This window comes from Xiphophorus maculatus, chromosome 3, assembly GCF_002775205.1.
Source record: "Xiphophorus maculatus strain JP 163 A chromosome 3, X_maculatus-5.0-male, whole genome shotgun sequence".
NCBI lineage: Eukaryota > Metazoa > Chordata > Actinopteri > Cyprinodontiformes > Poeciliidae > Xiphophorus > Xiphophorus maculatus.
In genome coordinates this window covers 26,552,685-26,575,488 of record NC_036445.1, presented here as the reverse complement: position 1 = coordinate 26,575,488, position 22,804 = coordinate 26,552,685, and the positions used below count along the sequence as shown (strand labels likewise).

At 38.1% G+C, this 22,804-nt stretch overlaps 1 protein-coding gene across 1 annotated transcript in view; it reads right to left on the bottom strand.

The window, feature by feature from the left end:
• Positions 1–21,707, bottom strand: part of emc2 (ER membrane protein complex subunit 2) — a 29,732-nt gene extending 8,025 nt beyond the window's left edge. Inside the window, exons 1-9 of the mRNA XM_023331489.1 lie at positions 21,618–21,707; positions 20,829–20,942; positions 16,928–16,992; positions 14,754–14,839; positions 12,656–12,713; positions 8,662–8,747; positions 8,410–8,469; positions 2,354–2,435; positions 1,529–1,639 (exon numbers count right to left, since the gene is read on the bottom strand). Coding sequence (XP_023187257.1) covers positions 1,529–1,639; positions 2,354–2,435; positions 8,410–8,469; positions 8,662–8,747; positions 12,656–12,713; positions 14,754–14,839; positions 16,928–16,992; positions 20,829–20,942; positions 21,618–21,675 — 720 coding nt within the window. The 5' untranslated portion in view covers positions 21,676–21,707. The remainder of the gene's footprint in view (positions 1–1,528; positions 1,640–2,353; positions 2,436–8,409; positions 8,470–8,661; positions 8,748–12,655; positions 12,714–14,753; positions 14,840–16,927; positions 16,993–20,828; positions 20,943–21,617) is intronic.
• Positions 21,708–22,804: the final 1,097 nt, after the last annotated feature.

The following is a 22,804-nucleotide window of genomic DNA, read 5'->3' as shown; positions in this document are numbered from 1 at the left end:
AGGACTAGCTTGCAGCCTCCGCTTAAATCCATCCCAAAGGTCATTGGTTCTTCCACACCAAACTTGGCCCTTCATGTCTTCATTGACTGGTTTGTGGACATCGGCAACAGGTCACGGTTAGGGTCCCCCAACCTGTTTCCACAAAATCATCACCATGAAACTGGACAAAACGTCTTGGTTTGCTGATGCGTTAAGAGTTCCTTTCACTGCATCAATGGGTTTGACCCCAACTCTTGCTTATCAATCAATAGATTATGTTGGGTGATGCCAGTAGCTTCCCCCTAATGTACCATTATCATACATCTATAACTGAAGGGGACCCGGGTTGGTTGTGTGGGTCTCTTTAACACTGGCAATAGATAAAATGGCATACCAAATCACACCAACCCGCATGTACCTGCTCCCTGAAGGGAAACCTAACCTGGAAGGTCTCGACTCACTTTACTTGAGTTAATCTAAAGGCCTCAAGAAGTTTATTGACTCCGCCGGAAACAACTTCTCCACACTATGTGGCTTTGCATTCTTTGCTCTGTGATCTACCTTCCTGGATTACTGGCCGTTGTTCCTAGTCGCTTTCAGTTTGTTATATTTTCACTAGCGGTTGACTAGTTGTGGATTTATTGGACAGATGCCATCCTATCAGACTACCACGTTGGAATTAACCGACCATAGGAGGGCAACCAGTTTTTGATAGATGTTTTAGAAGCAAACTATGCTTAGATGCTTTAATATTAGCTGGTAATCTGACCAAACACCACATTTGGCCCATCAGACTTTTACAGAACACTGACTACTGCATTGCTGTACATCTTTAACCTGACCATACCTAAGGGCAGCATAGACAAATGTCTTGAAACAGAACCTTGTGGATTTGCTGCCACCAACTCGGTGAGGTTTGACAAGGTGTTGGCTGCTCTGTGGTGTTTAGGCTGCAGGAAAACTCCCACTGGAGAAAGGTGAAAACACTAGAGTTTCCTTCTTCCCTTCTGAAACCTTTATTCTCAGCAATGCTTTAATTGTGTTTTTATGTCACATCTCTCTTACATGTATTTTACTGGCCATAGCTGACAACATCCTGTTTAAACAAATGCACAGATGGAAGGCAGATTCAACCCAGGCTGCAATCAAATCAGCACTGATTGGATAATTTGCCATTGACAAAATAACTGCTGAGGTCAGACTGTTCTCGCTGATATATATTCTTTCTACTACTTGTCTCTACTTTTTCTAAGTAGAACATGAAGCATTGCTAATACAAGATTTTGGTTAAATAAAGCCCTGCAAAGGGGGAGACTTTTCCAGCAGTGGGGTTCAACGTCTGAGTCAGCAGCGAGATGACCTGTCTGAGAGCCCCTTCTGTTTTCCCCCCACAAAAACACATACACACGCGGTCTTACTTAACTCCCACTGTGGCCAACCTTAACCTTGACAAACCGCAGGGTTGCTAAAATGGTCCTGCTGTTCTTTCCCCTCCCCCCCTTTCCCTCTCTCCTTGTGTTGCTTTTCTTTAAAGCAAGGCAGTACTCACCATGTACAGGCCAAACAAGGCCCTCATGTTCCGGTTGTTTAATCTCAGTGCCTGGGCAAAATATTTTCTGGCCAGCTCCAGGTTTTCCATCCCCCCCTGTGTGTACTTCACCTGTGAGAGAAGACATTAAAGCAAGGCTTTTGCTAAAGGGCAACTTAAGCAATGACAGCATGACATCTGAACAAGCAAGACATGACCACCTTGAGTAAACACATCTGCTTTAATGAGTCTACAGTATGTTCCCAATGATATTGAGTGGTCATGCCCTTTAAAAGAGAAATCATTTGGGTTTCTTATTCACATCACAGATGCAATTAAGTGGGCAGATTTTGAAGTGAGGTTGTGTTAAAAGTTGCAAGCAGTTACTATCGTACTTGCAGTGACTCTCTTCGTATCTTTAGTTAGCATACACCCAAATTAGTTAGACTGAAGCCAAGAGGAGCGAGGACCAAAGCAGCAAAATTAACTCCTGCTCCAAAAGGATTAGAGCAGTTCATCCAAACACAACACAAGATAAAGACAGCAAAAAGGCCCATGAAATGGCATGTACATAAAAAGTGTGACCTTTTTGACATTGGAGTCATGTTAAGATGGCGGAAGATCATTTTGGCTTCTCCTGACAGAGAATAGCCGTTAGCTTAACGCTCTGAAACTAAATCTGGACATAAACTACATGAAAATGCCGACAGCATAGGATATTTACCGTTTATAACATTTTAACATAACCTCACTTCAAAAAAATAGTAATAATCTTTCCCTTCTTATTAAAAGAGGGATCTCAGCATTAACTCCGCAGCCTGCCCTCAAGGTTGATGATGAACTCACCTCTGCATACTGTTCACAGTACAAGTGATTGTGAGGATTGGTCATCATCAGCTCTTCCAGACAAAACGCAGCTTTTCCATAGCTGTGGAAATGACGAGGCAAACAGTAAGTCAATAGATTCAGCTCAGGATGAGTCATCCGTTAGCTTGCCCACCAACCTTGAAATGCATTTTGAAACTCACCAATAAGTTTCAGGATTTAAATCTTAGCCATCACACGAGATTTCAATCTGTTTCCAAGTAATGACATACAACATATTTACAGGATCAGGGCAGAGGGTACTCAGGCTCTTCTTTTCCATACCATCTACTGTGATTTCTCGCTCTCCCTTGAGGACACTGGGGATAACTCTTAGATGTGCGTTTAGTTTTAGTGCGTTTTAGTTTTTGTACTTTTGTACTTCCTCAGTTCAGCACCACAGGTAAAGCAGAAAGACTAATAGGCATATGACAGCACTGCTTAGCAACACGCAACCAAACTGTTGTTCTCACATTAATTTACAGCAGTTTCCGCTCTTAAAACAAAGTTTTCCTTTTCCAAAAACCATTAGGATAATTGAGAGATGGACTGAAAATTCTGCTGTTGATCCAAGTCAGTCAGTTTTCAGTTTGATTAGAGCTGACCAATGACAAACTCTGATGTGGATACTGTTACTGGGGAAATAAGACTGAAAATTAGCTTTTTTTTCAGGGTTAGTGAGGTGTTTAAAAATGTCTCATAAAGAAGTTAGAAGCAGCACAGAAACATAAGAGGAAACTCTTCCAGGAGAGCAACACTTTCTACAAAAACCAGGAAGATTTAACAGCACAGCAAAGGTGTTCAATTTTATTCCATTGAGTTTTAAAGCTAAAAATCAGGATCTACATTCTCTAGACTTCATAGAAAATGCTTTTTTGGTAATGGTAGCCTAGGTAACTTAAATGGCAACCCTGTAATCAATTTTTATTTGTTTTAAAAGAATATGAATATCCTGTTTTAGTAATTCCTCTTTCACACATGCATCCTGAACTCTGCTCTGGTCCCAATCAACACCCACAGGATGGCTTAAAGATAGATTCTTAGTGATGCATTAGATTTTTATATTATTGTTCCTAAAGCAAAATTGGTAGCAGCAGTTCAAAGTTTTACAAAACCAAGTTAGCAAAATTCTGTTAATGCAACTCTTTCAGTCATGGTTCCACAATCGCAGAATTTGACTTAATATCACCAGATCCCTCTGTTGATGTTTTTTTGTTTGTTGTTGTTTTGGTTTTTTTTTTGCACTAATACATAATTGAGTTTATTGAAAATTTTAAACAAGAAAAAAACAGTTAAAAAAACCTGCAGGGGGCATAATTTTTTCTACTACACTGCTGCCTCAACCTTCGTAGATGCCAAGTAGTAGCAGGGTTTCTGCAGGCTGCACAAACTCAAATTTAAGACCTTTTTAAGACTGTTGTCGGAGGAATTTAAGACAAATATCGCCACAGAAATGCAGGAATGTCGTCCAGCCAAGTGGTGATAAATTTCCACATACCCATGATGGATGTCAAAAAAGCTAGCTAGCTAGCAAGGGTACGTTACCAGCGAGATACCGCTAGCCTTAACTGCCTAAAGTGAAACAACGCAATGAAGATGTCTGCGTGCAACTTGGTAAGACAGATATGGTAACTAACAAAAACTTATCTTCTTAAGTGCTTTAAAGAATGAAAATGTTTGAGATTACAATCCGTCTGCTTTTTTTCATATTTGTTCTTCTACATTTAGATTTTGGAAGAGGTTTAATGAGGAAAAACTATTGCAAAATTTCTTGCAAATATTTCTGAAGTAGCACCACAAAATGTTTTATTTTGATTGCAAAATAATCAAAATCCTGGATGGACTGTTGAATAATAATAATAATAATAATAATAATAATAAATAATTAACTAAACAAGAATACACTTTTGTGCAGTAAGCAATGCAGACAAGCTACTATGTGAAAGGAAAAAAAAGCGCCTTTCTATGCAGGGATTTACACAGAAATCAAGTCAAACTTCAATATACTGAATATAGTTTGTGTAATTTTTGTTTACACATTTTTTGAGTTAGACCTCACTTCACTTGACTTCAAACTAACATATCTTCCATCAAATATCTTCCACTGTGTTTGAAGAATGAAGGCAAATGTTGGGATGTGAAGAGAACCATGACTGAAATGCTGAACGCGAGAACAAGAAGAACTTATCAGCCAGCTTAACATCTTCCATTCTAACCGGTTGAAAGATTAGCAGAATAGCCAGGGAAGGAAGGTTTGGGACACAGAAAGAAATAAACATTGGGAAGGAGTTGAGTGGAAGGGGGAGATCAGAGGGCTTGAAGGGTTGAGGGGCTGCTTACAATTACCACTTCCTTTCCGTAAAGACTTTCAGATGTGCTTGTGCAGAGGCCGCGGCTTGCATCAGAGCTCACCCCGTCAGCCATCAAGCAGAATCTTGTACCACATCCAGAACCCTAACCCCCACGTACTCGCCATCTAAGCCGTCTGAACTCCACCGTTACCAAGCTGCAACCCTAAAACGGGTTCCTGAACTAACTCCTAACCAGGGCTGCCTTAAATAAGGTTGTAGCCGCTATGATGCGAGAGGCTGCAGGACTTGTTTTTGTTTCTTTTGGAGGCTAAGAAAACTGCCAGCAAATGCTTCCCTCTGTATTCAACGCCACACTCTCGCAGCGTAGAAGACAGAAATTGATTTAGATTTGGCGAAATGCATTTGCGGGGGAAGCCTTTGGGTTATGAGTAAGGCTGCGACTAACGATTATTTTATTAGTAATTGTGATCGGATAAACAAATTGGCACATTCTGCAGATTTCTCATTTAACCACTTTTACCTTTTAGCCTTTTTGTAAAAAATAAATTATTAATATATTAAAAGATACTAAAACAATTCGGTTCCTTTAAAAAATATACGTAAAAAAACATTTTATTGCCTAGAATCAAATAACATGGTATTTCTTTAAGTGAACATTTGGTCATTTGTAGATTAATTAACCTTATTGCATCAATTGATAGATGATTGGGTAGAAAAAGCTGCTTAATGAGAGATTTTGGTTTTTACCCCCCAGAGGGTTTCCCTCTAGGAAAAACATTAGTTTTTACAAAATTTCAACTACGACACTTTAGGAGTTGTGTGTAGAACAATATTTACAAAAGATTTTTTTATATCTTGCATGAAAAATGTATGTTTTTTTGTAGAGTTTTGGTTTAATTACTGCTCTGAGTGTGTTATTTCAGCAAATGGCCCTGTTTTAGAGTCTTTATACTCAAGTTAACGATTACTCAAGTACTAAATTAGTTGGCAATTACTTCAATAATCGATTAATCACAATTAATCACGATTTATCTGATTAATCATTTCAGCCCTAGTTATGAGCTTAATATTCTATATCACATTCAAAACCAGAACCTGGGACTAACACTTGCAAAAAGCAAAACCCCATCAAGATATCATTGAAATATTAACAACTTGGTCATTCTTATTTAGGTGGTGTGTTTGTGATGCAACACTTTCAGCAGCAATGCAAACACACATCACTTTGCTTATTAGGGAGTTGGACATTGAGGGGAGGACAGTGTTTTTTTTTTCTTGCACAATTCAACAACAACCCGTGTTTTCTCTCTCAGGCGGCTCAGGGAGGCAGGACGAGCAACGCCACCTTCTCCTGGGAATTTCACAGCAAGTGTTCTCCTGCTCCATCCCTCTAGGAAAACCCTGGTGATAATGCCCGACCGGCCGGAAGAGGAGGAGGAGGGGAAACAGGGAGTTTGTAACCCAAAATAAAGAAAAGAATGAAAAGAAATTGACACGCCTGCAGATAAGGCTCTGTGGGAGTGAATGGTGTGATATTAGAAGTGTTGGGATTAGCCAGGAGATAATGGTCTCACCCTTGGATTTCCTCTGGCTGCTACAGCCATCAAGCCTCCCAGACAAAAGCACCAAATATCCAATAAGTAGCTGTCTGACGGCGCAACACATTCCTGCTGCCACTACTTTTGTACCGGAGCAACCACAGAGACAAGTGTCTACACAAATGGCTGTAGAGAAAACTTAATGAAACAGCAGACACTGCTTCACTAACCTCTGAACCTTCAAACAATCTCAGATATGACAAATCTGGCACCAATTATTTCATGTTTTTTTTTTTTTTTTGTTGTTGTTTAAAACGAGTCTTTGGTTTGTCTGGAAATTCATCTTGAATGCATGCATATATTCACCAGTGGGAGGCCAGGGAGTCTTGAGGGGCTTAAGACTGAAATCCTATCAAATTACTCTTATGTGACAAACATGGACAAAACTCTATTCAGACCCCTGGCTGAGTTAGGCATCTCAGACTGTTATGTTGTGACTATCCAGCAGCGCTCAAGAGATCAAGCTGTCAGATGGATCCAAAGCGCTATTTAAATACCAAATACAACACGGTTCTGCCTTATTGTATATGTAACAAGTTTATTTTGCTAGAAAAAAGTAATTTAGTAGAACAAGATAACTATTTTATACACTGAAATTTCTTTACTGTGTTGGAATGTCCCAAAGTGCCTTTTATTTTATTGAACCTTGGGTTCTAATATCATTTACCTTTGGTTTAAAATAAAAACAGTAGTTGTCCTGAGGGAAAAGCAGAAATAGGTCACAGACTGTTAATGGTGCCTTACATCACCCATCTGGAGAAAATGCCCTGCTTGTATGGTCTATTATATTAAATGGGTTGTAACTGTACAGGTTAGTAATAGCTTAACCAGGAAGAATGGGGGCTATTCATATCTGCTAATTGATTAGAAAGACATAAAGCCTACGGTGCCTTGCAGGAATATTCACACTCCTTCCCTTGAACTTTTACACAATTTGTAACGTTACAACTACAAACCTCCAAAGTATTTCATACCATGATAAATTGGCACAAAGTAGCACATAATTGTAAAAGGGAAAGAAAATGATACATGGTTGAAAAAACAAAAAAAGAAGACAAGTGTGGTGATGTATTTATAATCATCTTCTACAAGTTAATTCTCAAAAAACGCATTAAGCTGTAATGTAGAAATGATGTATTTTGGGTTGATGTCAAGTGTTAGTTTTTCACTTGTTGTAGCATTTGTAAATGTAGACAGGTAAACCCAATTACACTGAATACAAAGCCAGGACATTATTTTCATTCCACTTAATAATTATGCTCTACTTTATGTTGTTTCATCACAAAAATCCCAATAAAATCCAATAAAGTTGGTGGGTATAAAGTGAAAAAAATGTGCAAATGTTCAAAGTGTATAAATATATTTTTAGTTCACTGAACATCAGAGGACAGTGGATAATGCAGTGTCATCTAACTCTATCCTGAAGCTGACCCAAACTTTTCACAATGTTTGAAGCTGAATGAACCACATCTCCAACTCACAATGTCCGTCTAGACAACTTTCTATTATAAGTTGTCTATTTCTGCAGCTTCATTTTCAATAGAGGCATTTTACAAAATTAGGTTGTGAGAAAAAGGGTACATAATAATGCCAAAGCTGGGCGCTAAAACAATAACGATATCTATTGCGATAAGACACGTGATAAACAGAAAATATGTCCGGTAGAATTTAGATCATTTCACTGAACTCCGATGCAAAGCCGCACAGCATTCTGGATGATGTAGGCAGATGAAAGGCTTTAGCAGTTTAACCTTTCATGACCCAATTAAGAAAGGTTGGTGGCATCAACTAACTTACTAACTCTTTGGTAACAAAGTGGTTGCTAGCTTATCTAGTAACAAGTTAGGTAAGCTAACGTTGTTGCACAACAAGTTGTTGCAAAACATGCGCAGTAGCTGTTTTATGTTGCTGCCCTGGTCTAGAAGGATTTGGGCTGGGTGCCCAACTAGCTCATCAAAGTTGCTAGTATCCATTAAGATTGTGGAAAATTAAGACATTTTCCCATAACTGCTTAAAAAAAACAATCAGGATAGAGTAAGAAGAGAATGAGTACAATAGCTCTCGTGATACATTTTTCCGCCATATGGCCCAGTCCTAAAATATCCAAAAAGAGACTCAATATACTTACTCATGTTCATTGATGTAGAGCTCTGATAACTCATGCCATGCCTCTTGGTCTCCAACAAACCTGGAAGAGCAAAAACGGATTACGTTCTTCCTCTTTTCAAACAAAGTGTACACATTCCAACTAACTCAACGTAATCGTGCCAATGCTAACTAAAAAGCATTAATAAACGTGGGGATTTGTTGCCTCTGTTTAAAGTAGACTCATTTTTTCTTCAAATAAAAGTTGGAGCAGATAAAGAGGATGAAAACTCACTGCTCCAGATACTCATTGAGTTCCCTTATTGCTTCAGTGCTCTTCCCCTGGGCCCTCAGTATAGAAATCTTGCGCTTCCTTGCTGCCTGTGGAGGAAAGAGTAAACAGGATTAACATCCCCGGCTCAAGTGTTTGTGTGCACGGCGGTAAAAAGCTCGAGTGAGTCTAAGAGTTCCACTTCTTCAGCGCGCCACTGTAACTCTTACCAATTTGCTGTGAAACAAAATAGATTTCCTAGAAGAGAAGCCAAAACGTTTCCTGCATTATTGAGATTTTAGAAAATACGTTTTTTTTTTGTTTGTTTCTTTCTTTCTTTTTCAACACAATTAATGTGAGACTTGCATGAATATACATCTACGGAGGCATAATTGGAAATTGGTTAGTGGCTATGTCTAGCATGAGATGGGCACACATTATGAGTCAGTGTTTGGTAGCTGGAATGAGCTCAGTGGCTGAGATAAAGCGGTGACTCATCCTCTTACCAAGTGGGGAAAATGGCACACTCCCCCAAACCCCGACGCCCGGCTTTCCTGCCGGCGCAGCACGCATCTCCAGCTGCACGGGCCTCCGACGCGCATCAGCTGAAAATTGCTTTCCGCCTCATTTTGAAGCTGGAGCTGACCTTAAGGTGGATTAGATTCTCATCAATCTGCATTAGGAAGAATTACCCCTGCTGCTCTGACTTTTCCAAATATTTTACTCTCCCCTCACCCTGCCACCTCCTCCTTCTCTTCTTCTCCTGCTTCTTTTGATACTAAAGGGGAAAAAGCTTAACAGGAGGTTGCTGCTCCATTAGCTGCACGCTGCCCCGCCACAACCTTATTTTATTTATGGAGTGGCACTTGATTGAGTGGGGCTTCCTATCCTATAGTAATAACTGGAACCGTTGGGGGGCCGTGTATGACTCATGTCTAGGGGACTGTAAATTTGGGCCTCGCCTGACACTGCCATCAAACAAAATCCACTTATCCATCAAGATGGGATAGAGACCTGCTGAGAGACTGCAACCTCATCTGACAGGCAATATTTTAGCCACCAAGAAAAGGAAAAAAAAAAGAAACACAGGGGCACACAGGACAGCAAACATCTTCATTAAACAAATAAGAGATGTTATTCTTCAAATCTTCAAGAGGGAGAGCATAATTTATTCAGAAGTGAATCTAATTCCAGACATTTGTGGATAAACCTCAGGAATCGTCCGACATAAAACACGATGGAGGAAATGCAAAGAGTGCAGAAGAGTTTAATATTAATATTATGTGTGGTTTTGCTCGATGTTTAATAACGTACTAAACTGCTATTTTCTTGTGGGAAAGAATAAATAAATAAAAAATCCTTCTCGGAAGGTAAAACAAAGAGACAAACACTTGGCTAGCAACTTGATGTAGGCATTGGAATATATTGAGCAGTGGAAGGCCTAAAGAGATTGAAATGCTTTTTGGAAAAGCTCCTTGGCAAAAAAAAAAAAAAAAAAATCCTAAGCAATTTTTGTTGATTCAACAATTTTGGTTAATGTGTACCACATCTATTCCACAGTCTGTAATTACAACAGCTCCCTTTCCAATCTCTGCTTCACATGCTGGGATGCCTCGCAAGTCTTCCTCGTGAGCTGCCAATTTTCCGCCATCTCTCAGACCCATCGGCACAATCTCGTGCTCCGTGGAGAGCGCAGAGGGAGAAAAGTGTCCCCACCCCAAGACAGGTGGGCTAAATGAGGTCATTGTGTCTTTCACACCAACCGCCATCAATACCCTTATAGTGAGGAAAAGCACTGTGGGGGGAAAAAAACAAAAAACTTGAAAGTTACCATAAGGGAATGTACTTTGTGTGTTTTGTTCCATTCCCAGTCCCATGTTTGAGTGACAGCTTAAGCCCGACAGGGTGGCAGCGCAAGCAAAGACCAGGAAATGGACCGTTCCCTTTCCGAGTGAGTCCCAGGAGTCTTTAGGTGGTGGAGGAGGTGGGGTGCCATGGGAGTCACTGGAATCACTACTCCCACTGTCAAAAGAGTGGGTGGATGCACGGTGGCACCAATTCCGCATTTACAGCCGTTCCGAAGCATAAACTGAATGCAAAGACAAGATAATCTAATAATTCTTAATTTTGTGTGCTGCCAAATAAAAATTTAAATGTTAGGCATTCTTAATGGTTTTTGTTTTGGGGTATTTACTTAACAGTATGTAAAATGATGCCTCTCTTTAAACAGAGCCAACCAAATCCTGTGTAATATTTAACACAGAGTTAAACAAACTTAAAAACATAGCTGATTTTTGCTATGTTTTCATTTTCATCTCAGATCGGCTAATTAACTCAAATTTTATTGTAATAAAGTGAAACACCAAAATGCAAGGTTGTAACTACTTGGATGAGATCGTTTGTTATATTTTGACATCTGAATGTGAGCAGTTTCTGATCAACATGTCATCCGCCGCTCATCTCACTTTCTCTACGTTGCATTGAGTATGACTATCGCTAAAATAGTAATACATTATTTGGTACACTTGTAATTTTTCAGTGTTTTTTTTTTCTTTTTCTTTTTCTGTGTGCTCCGGTAACCAAGCAATAACATTTTGTTGCGAATTTCACTGTGTTTTCTTGAGAATCCCACAGACTGAGAAGTCTTGATTAATTGATTCAAACTGAGTTAATAAACTGAGCCTGGAAATTATTTTAAGACTTAACACAAACTTACATTTTAAGTTGTTGCAGCTCATTTTCTTGAATTGTATTGAAAATCAGGTGTATGCAGAATACAGGGGCTACTACAGATAAATATCAGTTACTAAATAGTATTTTAATTCAAGGGGGAAGTGAAAAAAGTGTATGCTTCATAAGGCCATGACAGAAAATAATAGAGTACCATTGCCATAGTCAAAGATGTTAAAGACAACTTAGAAAGTAAAATCCTTAGTCACTGTGTTATGATTAATAAAACACAGTGTGATGTCACATATCCCTATATGAGTTATTATAATTGGCTGGTTATGGCAGGAAGGCTAGACAATCTGAACAGTGTTTGTATGTCTTCTTGTGTTCTTGTGTCTTGTGCATTAGCAAGTCACACCACTACTTATGATTACAGATTAAGATACAATCTAATAGTTTTCTTTAGAAAGTAGCATATTTCATAATTCATTACCTTTAGACAAAACAAGAATGTGAAGCAACACTTGAAAACTTAGCAAGGTGAAAAAGTATGGTGTTTTCCTTTGCTGCCACAGGTCCTAATGGTATAGAATAAAACAATGTCTGGCATTATTTTGCAAATGCTATATTTTTTAAACACATAGCTGGATGTCCATCTGAGAGAGATACTGACCAAACCTTAACCAACCTTGTATCGATATGTCAGAGGAAACTTGAACGTTTCTGGGAAAGTTGGGGATGGGCATAGCAACAGAGAATCTAGGCAAAGTTTCTTTGTGAACTGCTTTAAAATAAATCACTCCTACAACAAGCCACAAGTACTGATGGAAGCAATTACCAGCAGGTCCACTATGAGTACGGACAGTCACGTGGGAATAAAAAAGCAATATCCCAACAAAAGTCTAGTAGCGCTCTGTACAAAACGCTGTTCGGCGCTTGCCACAAAACAGACGTTTCAACTGAAGTCAATGAATGACCGAAAAAAATGAGAAGGTGGATCAGAAACTCTGGGACCCTAGGAGGTCTGATAAATCACCACCTTCAAAGACCGGACCTTTATTAACATTTCACTTCCAAACATATATAACACTGACTAAGATCATGAATCACCTCCCAATGACCCAGCCCAACACCCTAATCAGTCTTCAGCTGTGTATGTGGGGGTGTGTGCGTGGGTGTGTGAGTGTGAGTGATAGGCTGATCAGTACAATGATTGAGAGCAGTGAGGCCAAAGAGCTCAACTTAGTGAACTCCTACCGCTAACACCAAGGTCAGGCAGATTTAAAGCCAAGACGACGACATGAAGCCGAGTTTGAGGCTAAGCAGGCAGATTTGCTCTCCATCTTACCGTGTTGGTGGGGTCCTCCTGCAGAATGGCGTCGTAATGTTTGTTGGCCTCGTCGTACCTTCGCAGACAAACAGAAACAGGTAGAAGTTAGCCTCGTAGCCAGTCGCAAACCTCACGTGGGCAAAATTTAGTCGTGGGAAATAAGAGTGAATTTAAGGTAATGAAGTCTGTGTCTACAGCATGGCAGAAGGCTGATTGAAGTGAAGGCTGCACAGAAATCATTTTGGCTTTGATGTGCAGCTCACACTCTGACATGGTAATTTCACCTCAACGAGTTATGAACACAATAAGAACAGATCGAACCATTTTTACTATTGCATGCAACCGTTTTCAAGTTAATTTTGGTTTAAACAAATAAAACTGCTGCTCTTACGAGTTTACCTTGAGAGTTTTCACTTTTTCCAAAGCTTTAGATAAAGTATTTATACCCGTCAAACATCTCACCCTTTTTCAGATTTGTATTTGTCAGGGTGTGTACGCTTTTATTTGCCTCCTAAAATTGGCTATTCAGTTCAGAATAATATTAGACGAAACAAATACACAAAAAGAACATAATCTTATTCAATTCCACTTGCTTAATTCACAAAGAGCAAAAAGAAATTGAGCCTTATTTAACTTCAGACAAAAAAAAATGTCTGTCTTGTTATTTTGTGTAAGTAAACTTCAGGTTTCAATTGCAAATAGAGTTTTCCAAATTTAGGCTTATAATCAAAGATTAAATTGCACTTTACTACAAAACTGTGCAGGTTGAATATAAAGAACTTTAAAGGAGTTTATACAGAAATCAACCCAACTGAAGACACCCAATTGAAATTCAAGCATTTCAATGATTTGAAGAACCCATATGAACCCTGATTTTCACAACAGTTTAAAATCTTGTATCATTCCTTCTGATTCACAGTCAAGCACCACTTGCATTGTTTCATCTCATAAAATCAAAACAAAATGCATTGAAGTTTGTGGTCATAAGACACTTCAGCAATAGGGAGGCTGTATGAGCTATAAATATAGGGAATATAGGGAAATCTGCACTTCACTTGTTATATCAAATCAGGCACCAAGGTGTGACTCCTGACTGTTTTCTTCAGCGTTGAAGCGCCGGCTCCCGGCAGCTGGAGCCGTGGCTCTGTGACCAGAAGCCATCCCACCCACAGTCTGCAACATACAGAGGCAACTCTGGTTCCCATTAGCAATGCACAGCCCCATTTCCAGCCCTGACGCTTCCCTCACATTCACTTTATTACTCAGCCACACTTTGGGAGATTTCAGATGGCACCAGGCAACCACTCACGAGCCACTTTGATTTGCTTTATTTATTCAAGAACCAAGTGTGTGTTTGCGCGTGTGTGTCGGAGAGGAAGGGCTATACTGTTTGAAGTTGTGTCATTCAAGTGAAGCTCTGTCTGCAGCCAATTAGATCCTACTGTGCAGTTTATTTAATCTGACAGAGCCTGAGCAATCTTTCTCAATTATCACATAAACTGACATAACCAATAAACCAGCAGAGGTGATCCTCACCGAGTCATAAACAAACCGAACCGTCCAGGCCGCGAGCCGACCCGTTTACGTCTCGTCCCCCAGATCCGCATGCCGAGCGTGGTAAGTGTCAATATTTACCAGGCTAAGACCTTCTTGCAGGAAAGAAACCGAAACAAGACAGTAAAAGTGTAAAAATAGAGAGAAGAAAGAAATAAAGCAACACAAAAAAAAAAAATAATAGAAATGGCGGTAAGGAGCAAACAAAATGAGAAAAATATAGCACAGAAACCAGAAACGACTGAGGGACCCCTGGAATAACAGTGGGAGCCGACCGCTTCCTTCCCGGGAATCCCTGACACAAGCTAAAGCGCCACAGGAGCACGCAGGGCTGAGTCGCTGCTCCCCGTCCACCCACCCACACCCCCACTTCTTCTTCTCCACGACAAACGCCGGGCGATCCAATATAAACACAGCATACTGTACATAAACACGCCTTAGTCGCAGCACCACTTAGGCTCTGCAAACACTTTTTTTCCCCTTCCCTCATCTCCCAATATAATCACACAGAGCCGTCTCTGGTGCTGCTGCTTTTTTTTTTTTTCAGCTCTCTCTAGCTTACCTTTCCAAAGCTTCCAGCCTCATGCCCGTTAATCGCTTCACTCTGTGGCTATCTGGAAACTGCTTCCTCAGTTCCTGTAGACAGGTCTGGGAGGAAGTGGGGAGGGGGGGAAGAAGAAGAAAAAGAAAAACAGACCAATTCAGGCAGTGGTATTTTTATGAAACACTTGTTCTCATGTAGGTACCGTAGAATTTTCTAGGATTTGTTCATTTTCTTTCTATAAACAGAAGTGACTGGTAAAATAACCTGGCATAAAGCCTCCCGCCTCCCTCCTTTGTCTGACGACAACTTGTGGTTAGTCTGCAACTCATCTGGGAAACTTGCAGCCATAAAGAAGAAAAATAAGGATTCTTACTGCAACATTTTTTATGGCTTTTCCACACAAAGGTGGAGTTTATACCATATGATCCAAGTCAGAACTGCTACAGTGCCTTTTAAAGGCCTGAAGATCACATTTTGTCATGTTTCGATTAAGACTTAAACGATTAATCGGCTTAATCGTAACTAATTGATTATTGAAACTATCAACTAATTTAGTAATCAAACAATCTGTAACTGGAGTGTACAGAGTTTAAAACATGCCATTGGATGAGAGAGCTAACTGAAAGCAGCCAAAACTGAATACAAACATACATTTTGGATTTAAAGTGGAAAAAAATCCACCTTTGTTTTTGTTCTACCCATAATTCCACAAGTGTCCTAGTTTTATCTTCACTTGGGTCACAGTCTGTAAAAAATATATCTTCTATTAAGCATTTTGTGCTATCCATTAATAAAAAATGGCTAATGTGGCTAAATGAAAAATATGCAGACTGTGCCAATATTTTTAACCAATTCATCGTCACAATAATCGACTATTAGTATAATCATTAGTTGCTGCCCTACCTACAACTAGAGCTACAATGGAATAGTTTAGATCAAAACCTATTCATGTGATATAATGGGCTGGTGAAATCCTGCCCAGTATCCTTTTCTTTCCACTCCACGATTATGCCCAACTTTCTGTTCATCTATCAAATATAAAACATTATATATATATATATATATATATATATATATATATATATATATATATATATATATATATATATATATATATATATATATATATATATACAGTACATACCAAAAGTTTGGACACACCTTTTAATTCAATGAGTTTCCTTTATTTTCATGACTACTGACATTGTAGATTCACACTGAAGGCATCAAAACTATGAATAACACACGTGGAAATATGCACTAAACAAAAAAGTGTAAAACAACTGAAAATACCCCTTATATTCTAGTTTCTTCAAAGTAGCAACCTTTTGCTGTGATTACTGCTTTGCACACACTCTGCATTTTCTTGATGAGCTTCAAGAGGTCGTCACCTGAAATGGTTTTCACTTCATAGGTCAACCTGCCCTGTGAGGTTAATAAGTGGGATTTCTTGCCTTATAAATAGTCATGAAAATAAAGAAAACCCATTGAATTAGAAGGTGTTTCCAAACTTTTGGTCTGTACTGTATATATATATATATATATATATATATATATATATATATATATATATATATATATATATATATATATGAATAAAACAGTTTGAAGTTAGTGGTTGTATTGTGACAAAATGTTCACACATTCAAAGGTTCTGAATATTTTCACAAGGCACTGTAAAAAAAAAATCATCCTCTGCACTAAACTGAATTAAATGGAAAAATCTACAGAGCGACTTGGATCGCTTCCACAAGCCATCAACTCAACTAAGGTTCTTTGTTTTGTTTTTATTTTAAGCGTGGCAGCTGGACTGAGAGGATCGCCAACAGACAACTCATTTTAATAAGCGAGTCCTGCCTCTCAGTGTATGCCACATTTATTAATGATTAACCACTTCTGGTACTATCGCGGGTCTTTTGTGCTGTGCTTAAGGCCTAAGAATACTTAGGAACATTACTAAAGCTGAAGAAGAAAAAAAGTCAGAACAACTAATTTGCTACACCCTCTGAATTCCAGCTGTTTTTTTTCCAAAAGCACAGAGGAGCCAAATAAAGATGACTTTTTTATATATGTAATTTTTTTTTTTTTTATCTGGCAGTGCGGGGTGCTGCAAACTCAAACTGGCTGCGACAGGGTGAACAATTAACTTGTGAAGCTTTCTGGGCGTGTGAGGAAGTGTGGCGAAAACTCACCAGAGCCAAGTCGTCCCGACTGCAGTCCAACGCGGCGATCATCACCTGCTCATAAATAATCCAGACTGGGCAGAAGAGAGACAGACAAAGAGGACAGTGTTAAATGCCCTTTCCATTCGTTATGAACACACGCAAAAAAAAAAAAAAAAAAATAGGATCCTAAATTCTACCTGGTGTGGAGTTTGCCCTCACAAGAGCAGCTTTTTCCCCCCTCACATAACCAACCTTCCAGTTCATTTAAATGACTGTTGTATTTCATTTAATGCTACATTACTAAGGTAGTGGTGTCCAAACATTTTTGCAGAGGGGGCCAAAACTGGCAGGTCATGAAGTCCTTAAAAAAATCAAATAAAATCAATTGCAAACTAATTTTTGCTTTTTTAGTTTAAACTTGCTCAACAATAAACATTTTAATGAAATCTCTACATGAGTAAAGATCTAAAACATAAAAAGGGCTTTGAACTGTTGCATGTCAATGTCACATTTATTTGTACAGCACTTCTAAAAACAGATTTAAACCTGCACCAAAGCGCTGCACAAAAACGATAACACAATAAATGCGTTATCGTTTGATGAAAAGAAAAAAAACAAAAACAAAACCAAAGTAATAATAATATAATAAACTAATAAGAGCAATAATAATGAGTAAATAAAATAAAAATAAAACATCACAACAGAAAAGTCAGGCAACAATTAAATGCCAACGAATACAAATAAGTTTTAAGAAGCGTTTTAATTATCTAGACTGTGTGCAGATCTAATCTGGAAAGGTTGCATTATTAAAAAAACATAACAGGACAGACACTTTTGAAATGTTTTGGGTCATCAATTGTTTTTATTATTCTTAACTTGTGAAGTCATTTTAAGGGATATAAATGGGCCCCAGGCCACACTGTGGACACCCCAGCCCTACAGAAAACACTCACAATTCTAGCAAAATCAAGCATTTGCTTCAATAGGGGACAGAGAATATTGTAATGTTACCAGTAATCATCAAGGTCAGTAAGAACTTTATAACTTCAAACCTTATAAAACATAGGTACCTTAAACTTCTCGTACCTGAAATTCTGCAGTTTGTCTAAAATCATATTACAATAACTTTGCTTGTATTTTTAAAACAGTGAACACTCCTAATCCTTTCTAAACTGCGACTAACACTACACTACTATAATCTCAAAACACCTATCATAGATTTTTGACATACCTCAAAGGTAAACTGCTATTTTTCTCTTTTTTGTTTTGTTGTGTTTTTTATTCAATCGGAATCGGCCGGTCAGCCTTTTTAAATATCGGTGATTGGCCAAAAAACTGCAATCTGTGCGCCGCTAGAAAAAAATAGTCCCCCTGTTGCACAAATGTCATAGAAACTGTTTAAGATACAGATTCTGTTGGTAATAAAATCCCTCATATAAATCTTTAGAATATTGTTATACATAAAAGTTTCATGCATATACATTTAGCGAATCGTATTACATTTATTTCACTCTGGAATTGCTTTTACAAAATGAGAAGTGTTCCAAATCTATCCAATATGTTAAGCCTTATATTTATTGAACTACGTATATTTAGTACCACTATTACAGAAAGCTAATGCTATGATTTAAGCTTCCGAATTCTGTAGTAAGCATGAAACATTTACTGTATCTTCCCCATTTTACTTTATCATTATAAAAGACTGACAGCCAGCCAACAAAGACTGATTATTTGAATTAGTACGTGTTAGACAAGGTAAAGTTAACACTTCCTCTGTGAAGCACAGGTCCTCATAAAAGCTTGCAGACAGTGCCAGAACAAACAACTTTTTTTTTCTTCTTCTTCTTATGTTACTTTAATGCTTCCAGCTTTTGTTCCGATAATTGCCATCTCATTTACAGCTAATTCGGGACCTGGGCTCAATAAAAGCATGGCATGTCAAAGTGTTTGTATCGCTCTCACGAGGACAGTTGACTGCATGCGCTTTCCGCACCAATAAAAACAAGTGAGAAAATGCTGGGATGCAAGAAAACATTTTGCAGAGTTCAGTTATTTTTGCCAGGTTTTTTTGTTTTTGTTTTTACAAATAAATGTAATTCGAACACACATACAAAAGAATCTAATCAACTAATCAACATTTTTACTCGGACATCATTTTGTCTACATAGACTTTGATGGATTTTCTTTTGACGGAATTTGAAAACATCTATGAGAGCCAGCCTCACGACTCAAGTGACTGACTCCTTTCATGCAATGGCAGACAAACTTAAAAACGTTGAAATCATGGCTCTGCACAGGCCATGCCATTGTCAGAAGTCCCACTTCTTCTTTAAGCAGAAGATATCTCTATAAATGACATAAGCCTCTCTTGCCCTTAAGATATGACATGATATTTACGGAGCTGCATGTTTGTCTCAGCATGAACGACTCCTCAAATCCTGACCAGAGGCACGGCTGCGTTTAAAAAACGAGGCATCAAACGTCCAAGAAGCCGCCATAATCCCTTGCTGATACCGTTTCATTATCCAACCCGACAGCAAAGTGAGTCCCCTCAATTTACTCTCTTGCGTTGCTTTTGGTCTCAATTGTTCCAAACGCATCACTTCTGGATGACGTCGGTGTCCAGGCGTTTCTGGACACCGAACGCATTTTATGCCTGTGAATTTGTTTCTTGACCGTTCCGAGCAAAAAGCAAAGCCAGACATCTTCCAGTTCAAAAATGTGGATGAGTTTTAACAAATTGTGATTTTTTTGCGCGAATTTGATTCAATTAGTCAAGATTAAAAGAGAAATATGCAAAGAGTATTGCTGGGCTAAAACTCAAGGACAACACTGTTCCGTTCAGAGATTGCACCACCAAGATGTTCACAAGAGGTGTGCTTCGGTGTGGAAGTTGTTACTGAGAAAAACAAACTCAAAATTTGCTAATTTTAGTATAAGTGAAATATTTAAAAAATAAGTCAGAGGCTAAACAGAAGGTGTAAGAAGATATTTAAAATGAAATATATGGAGGTTGACAACAGGGAGCAGATAACAAGATGGCAAAACAAATTTTAGCAAAGTTTAGGCTTAACCAACTAGCTCCTTGTATTATAATTTTTTAAAGAAAATGAAGAGCTAACCATTCCCTTGAGAATACACACAAAACTGCTACTTACAGTTACTATTGCTAATTGGTTGCTAATATAAGATCTTAACAAGACACATAAGAGGTTATTAAAATTTGTGTGAACAGGTAAAACCCAGACTGATCAGAATCAGATAGTATTATTTTTCAGTGTTACTTCTATAATTAGAATAGCAAGAAGCAATAAGACACATTTAGTTACAAAATCCTGAATTTAGCAGGTGTTAATTCATGCTAAGGTTTACTTCAATCTAACACAACTGTTTAAAAAATATCTATTTCATAAACACCTGCTGTTTATATCACTATTTATGACTAAAGTATACTTCCATTCCTGATTCTTCTAAAAATCTTGACCTGAAGAAAAAAAAAAACTTGTGCAATACATTGTTTTGAGCTCATCGCTGACCCTCACCTGTGTTCTCAGTAAAGCTAAATAAACATAACAATGTGATCCTACCTGTAAAACTAATTCAGCACCCACAATGTAATGGTTGTTGACTTTTTTTGTGCGATTGGTATTTCTACTTTTTCTTTCTTTTAAATTTTTTAAAGACTCTTTACAGCCACATTCCTGCCTTTAGAATGAACAAGTGTTCTTTCAGCATTAAACAAATCCATGACTATCACTTAAAAGACATACATCATATTCGTTAAGTAAGAACATAATAATCTACTTGTATTTTTAGGTTACCACTACTATTAAAAAGGCACTAGTTTTTCTTATAAAGTTCTGCTTCACACAAGAAAAATCAAGTGATTGACGCATGTTTTTAGTTGAGTAAAAAAAAAGCTACTTACTGTCATCCCCCAGTTTTGATGCATGTTCACTGATGAGCTCTTCACCAACATCCACTATCTGTTCACTATTTCTGCAGTTGTCTTCTCTCCATTTCCGCAGCTTGTCTCTCATCTCTGTACAAACAGACATTCAACCACATAAAATCAATTATAGTTTGCATCGTTACTCGGTTGTTAAACACATGCACACCTGAATATGTGTAATCTGGTCATGTTGGTATTTTTGCACAGTACGAATTTGCTCTTCTAGCAATGACTGCTAGCCAGTTTTAGCCGCACATCATTCACAAAAAGTACCCAAAATAAACCTGAACAATGTTGACTATGAAACTACACCTACCTAACATGCACGTGACATGACCAGTGAAGCTTAAGAGGATAAGTAACATCGCCAACGTTGCGATACACAATTATTTTTCCTCTACAGCAATAAAGAGTTAGCTTATTGCTAGCCGTAACCATTAACGACATACTTCTACATTTACGAGTCGTTCTCGTTCAGACAATCTACAACCTCTAAACTGTATAAATGCGCTACACAGTTTATTATCAACTGAATACCACTGAGGAGTAGCTAAGCTCGTTTTAGTGACAGTGTGTCCACTAAGTTGACAGGTTAGCACTGTGAGCTAATTAGCATTGCTCAATTCTTCACAGACGTAATTCCGTGTAAATTTAACAGTTTAACAGCGAGGACCAAATACAGTATTATAAAGCAAGAAAATCAGACATCTTAAAAGGCATATAAGAGCATGCCACTGCGTAAGAACACATAAAATGTCTTTTTACCTTCCCACCCCACATCGTACATTTCTGACAAAGACGCCATATTTTTATCCCCCCTCATATGACATACGCCACTTCTACGTCAGAAAAATGCCGACTGGAGGCATGCCTGAACAAAAATAAAGTCTTTTTTTTAATATTTAGTCCTTAAAAACTATTCGCTTCCTTACAGATATTTTCGCTGCTATTGACACAAACAAGCAGGATTTTACAGTAAGATATCCAGAGTAAAATTTAAACACATAAGTAAAACACAATATTTTATAATTTATTAAGATTATTATTATTATTATTATTATTATTAATATTATTATTATTATTATTATTATTATTATTATTATTATTATTATTATTATTATTATCTTTTTCAAGGAGTTGTATGGGAATTTTTACTCACTCTTAGAATTATTTTATTTAAGATGTATTGGAAAACTCAAAAACGTCACTTTGTAGTTATTCAAAATTTAAACTGAACACGGCTTTTCATAAGATGTATGTTAATTACCGTTAATTCATGACTTAGTGAGGGGAGAATTTGCTGATCTTAAGCATATGAGTGTTACAACAACAAAAGAAATCACAAAGAAGTACTTTCAGCTGTAAACATGGTGAGCATGTAATTTCCTAATGACTTTCAAGCCCAATTTGAACTTGTCCTATGCAGTGTAAACCTAAACGTGTGCAACTGTATAGGAGTCAGCAAAGTGCAGCATGATTACCAGGAGACTGTATCCCATATCAATTTTTATACGAATTTTTATCAACGTATAGGATAGCAAGGTCTGCCTGTGCCACAACTTTTTTTCCTCCTGGAAAATTTGAGAACTGCTTTTCAAGCACATCTGGCATTTTATCCCATATTCCCAGAGGACCCTCTGAGAATCTCATTCCTTTACTGCAAATGCTTGCTTACACTCTTCTCCCTTACCACATTACACACTTGTTGATGTGTAGTCAGTACAAACCTGCTTACAAAGGACATTTCAGAGATGTAATGTCATCTACTGCTGCTCACTGCACACAGCCTTCTGTTACGTGCTTTGTTGATATTCCTCCAAGAAAGGGCAACGAGGGCAACAAAGAGATGCTCTTAGGTACACTGATACGCTAAAACAGCCTAACATCATCAGTAATGGGCAAGTGCAAGCTGGCAGGAGAAATGTCATCATCCCTTCCAGGGATACAAATAA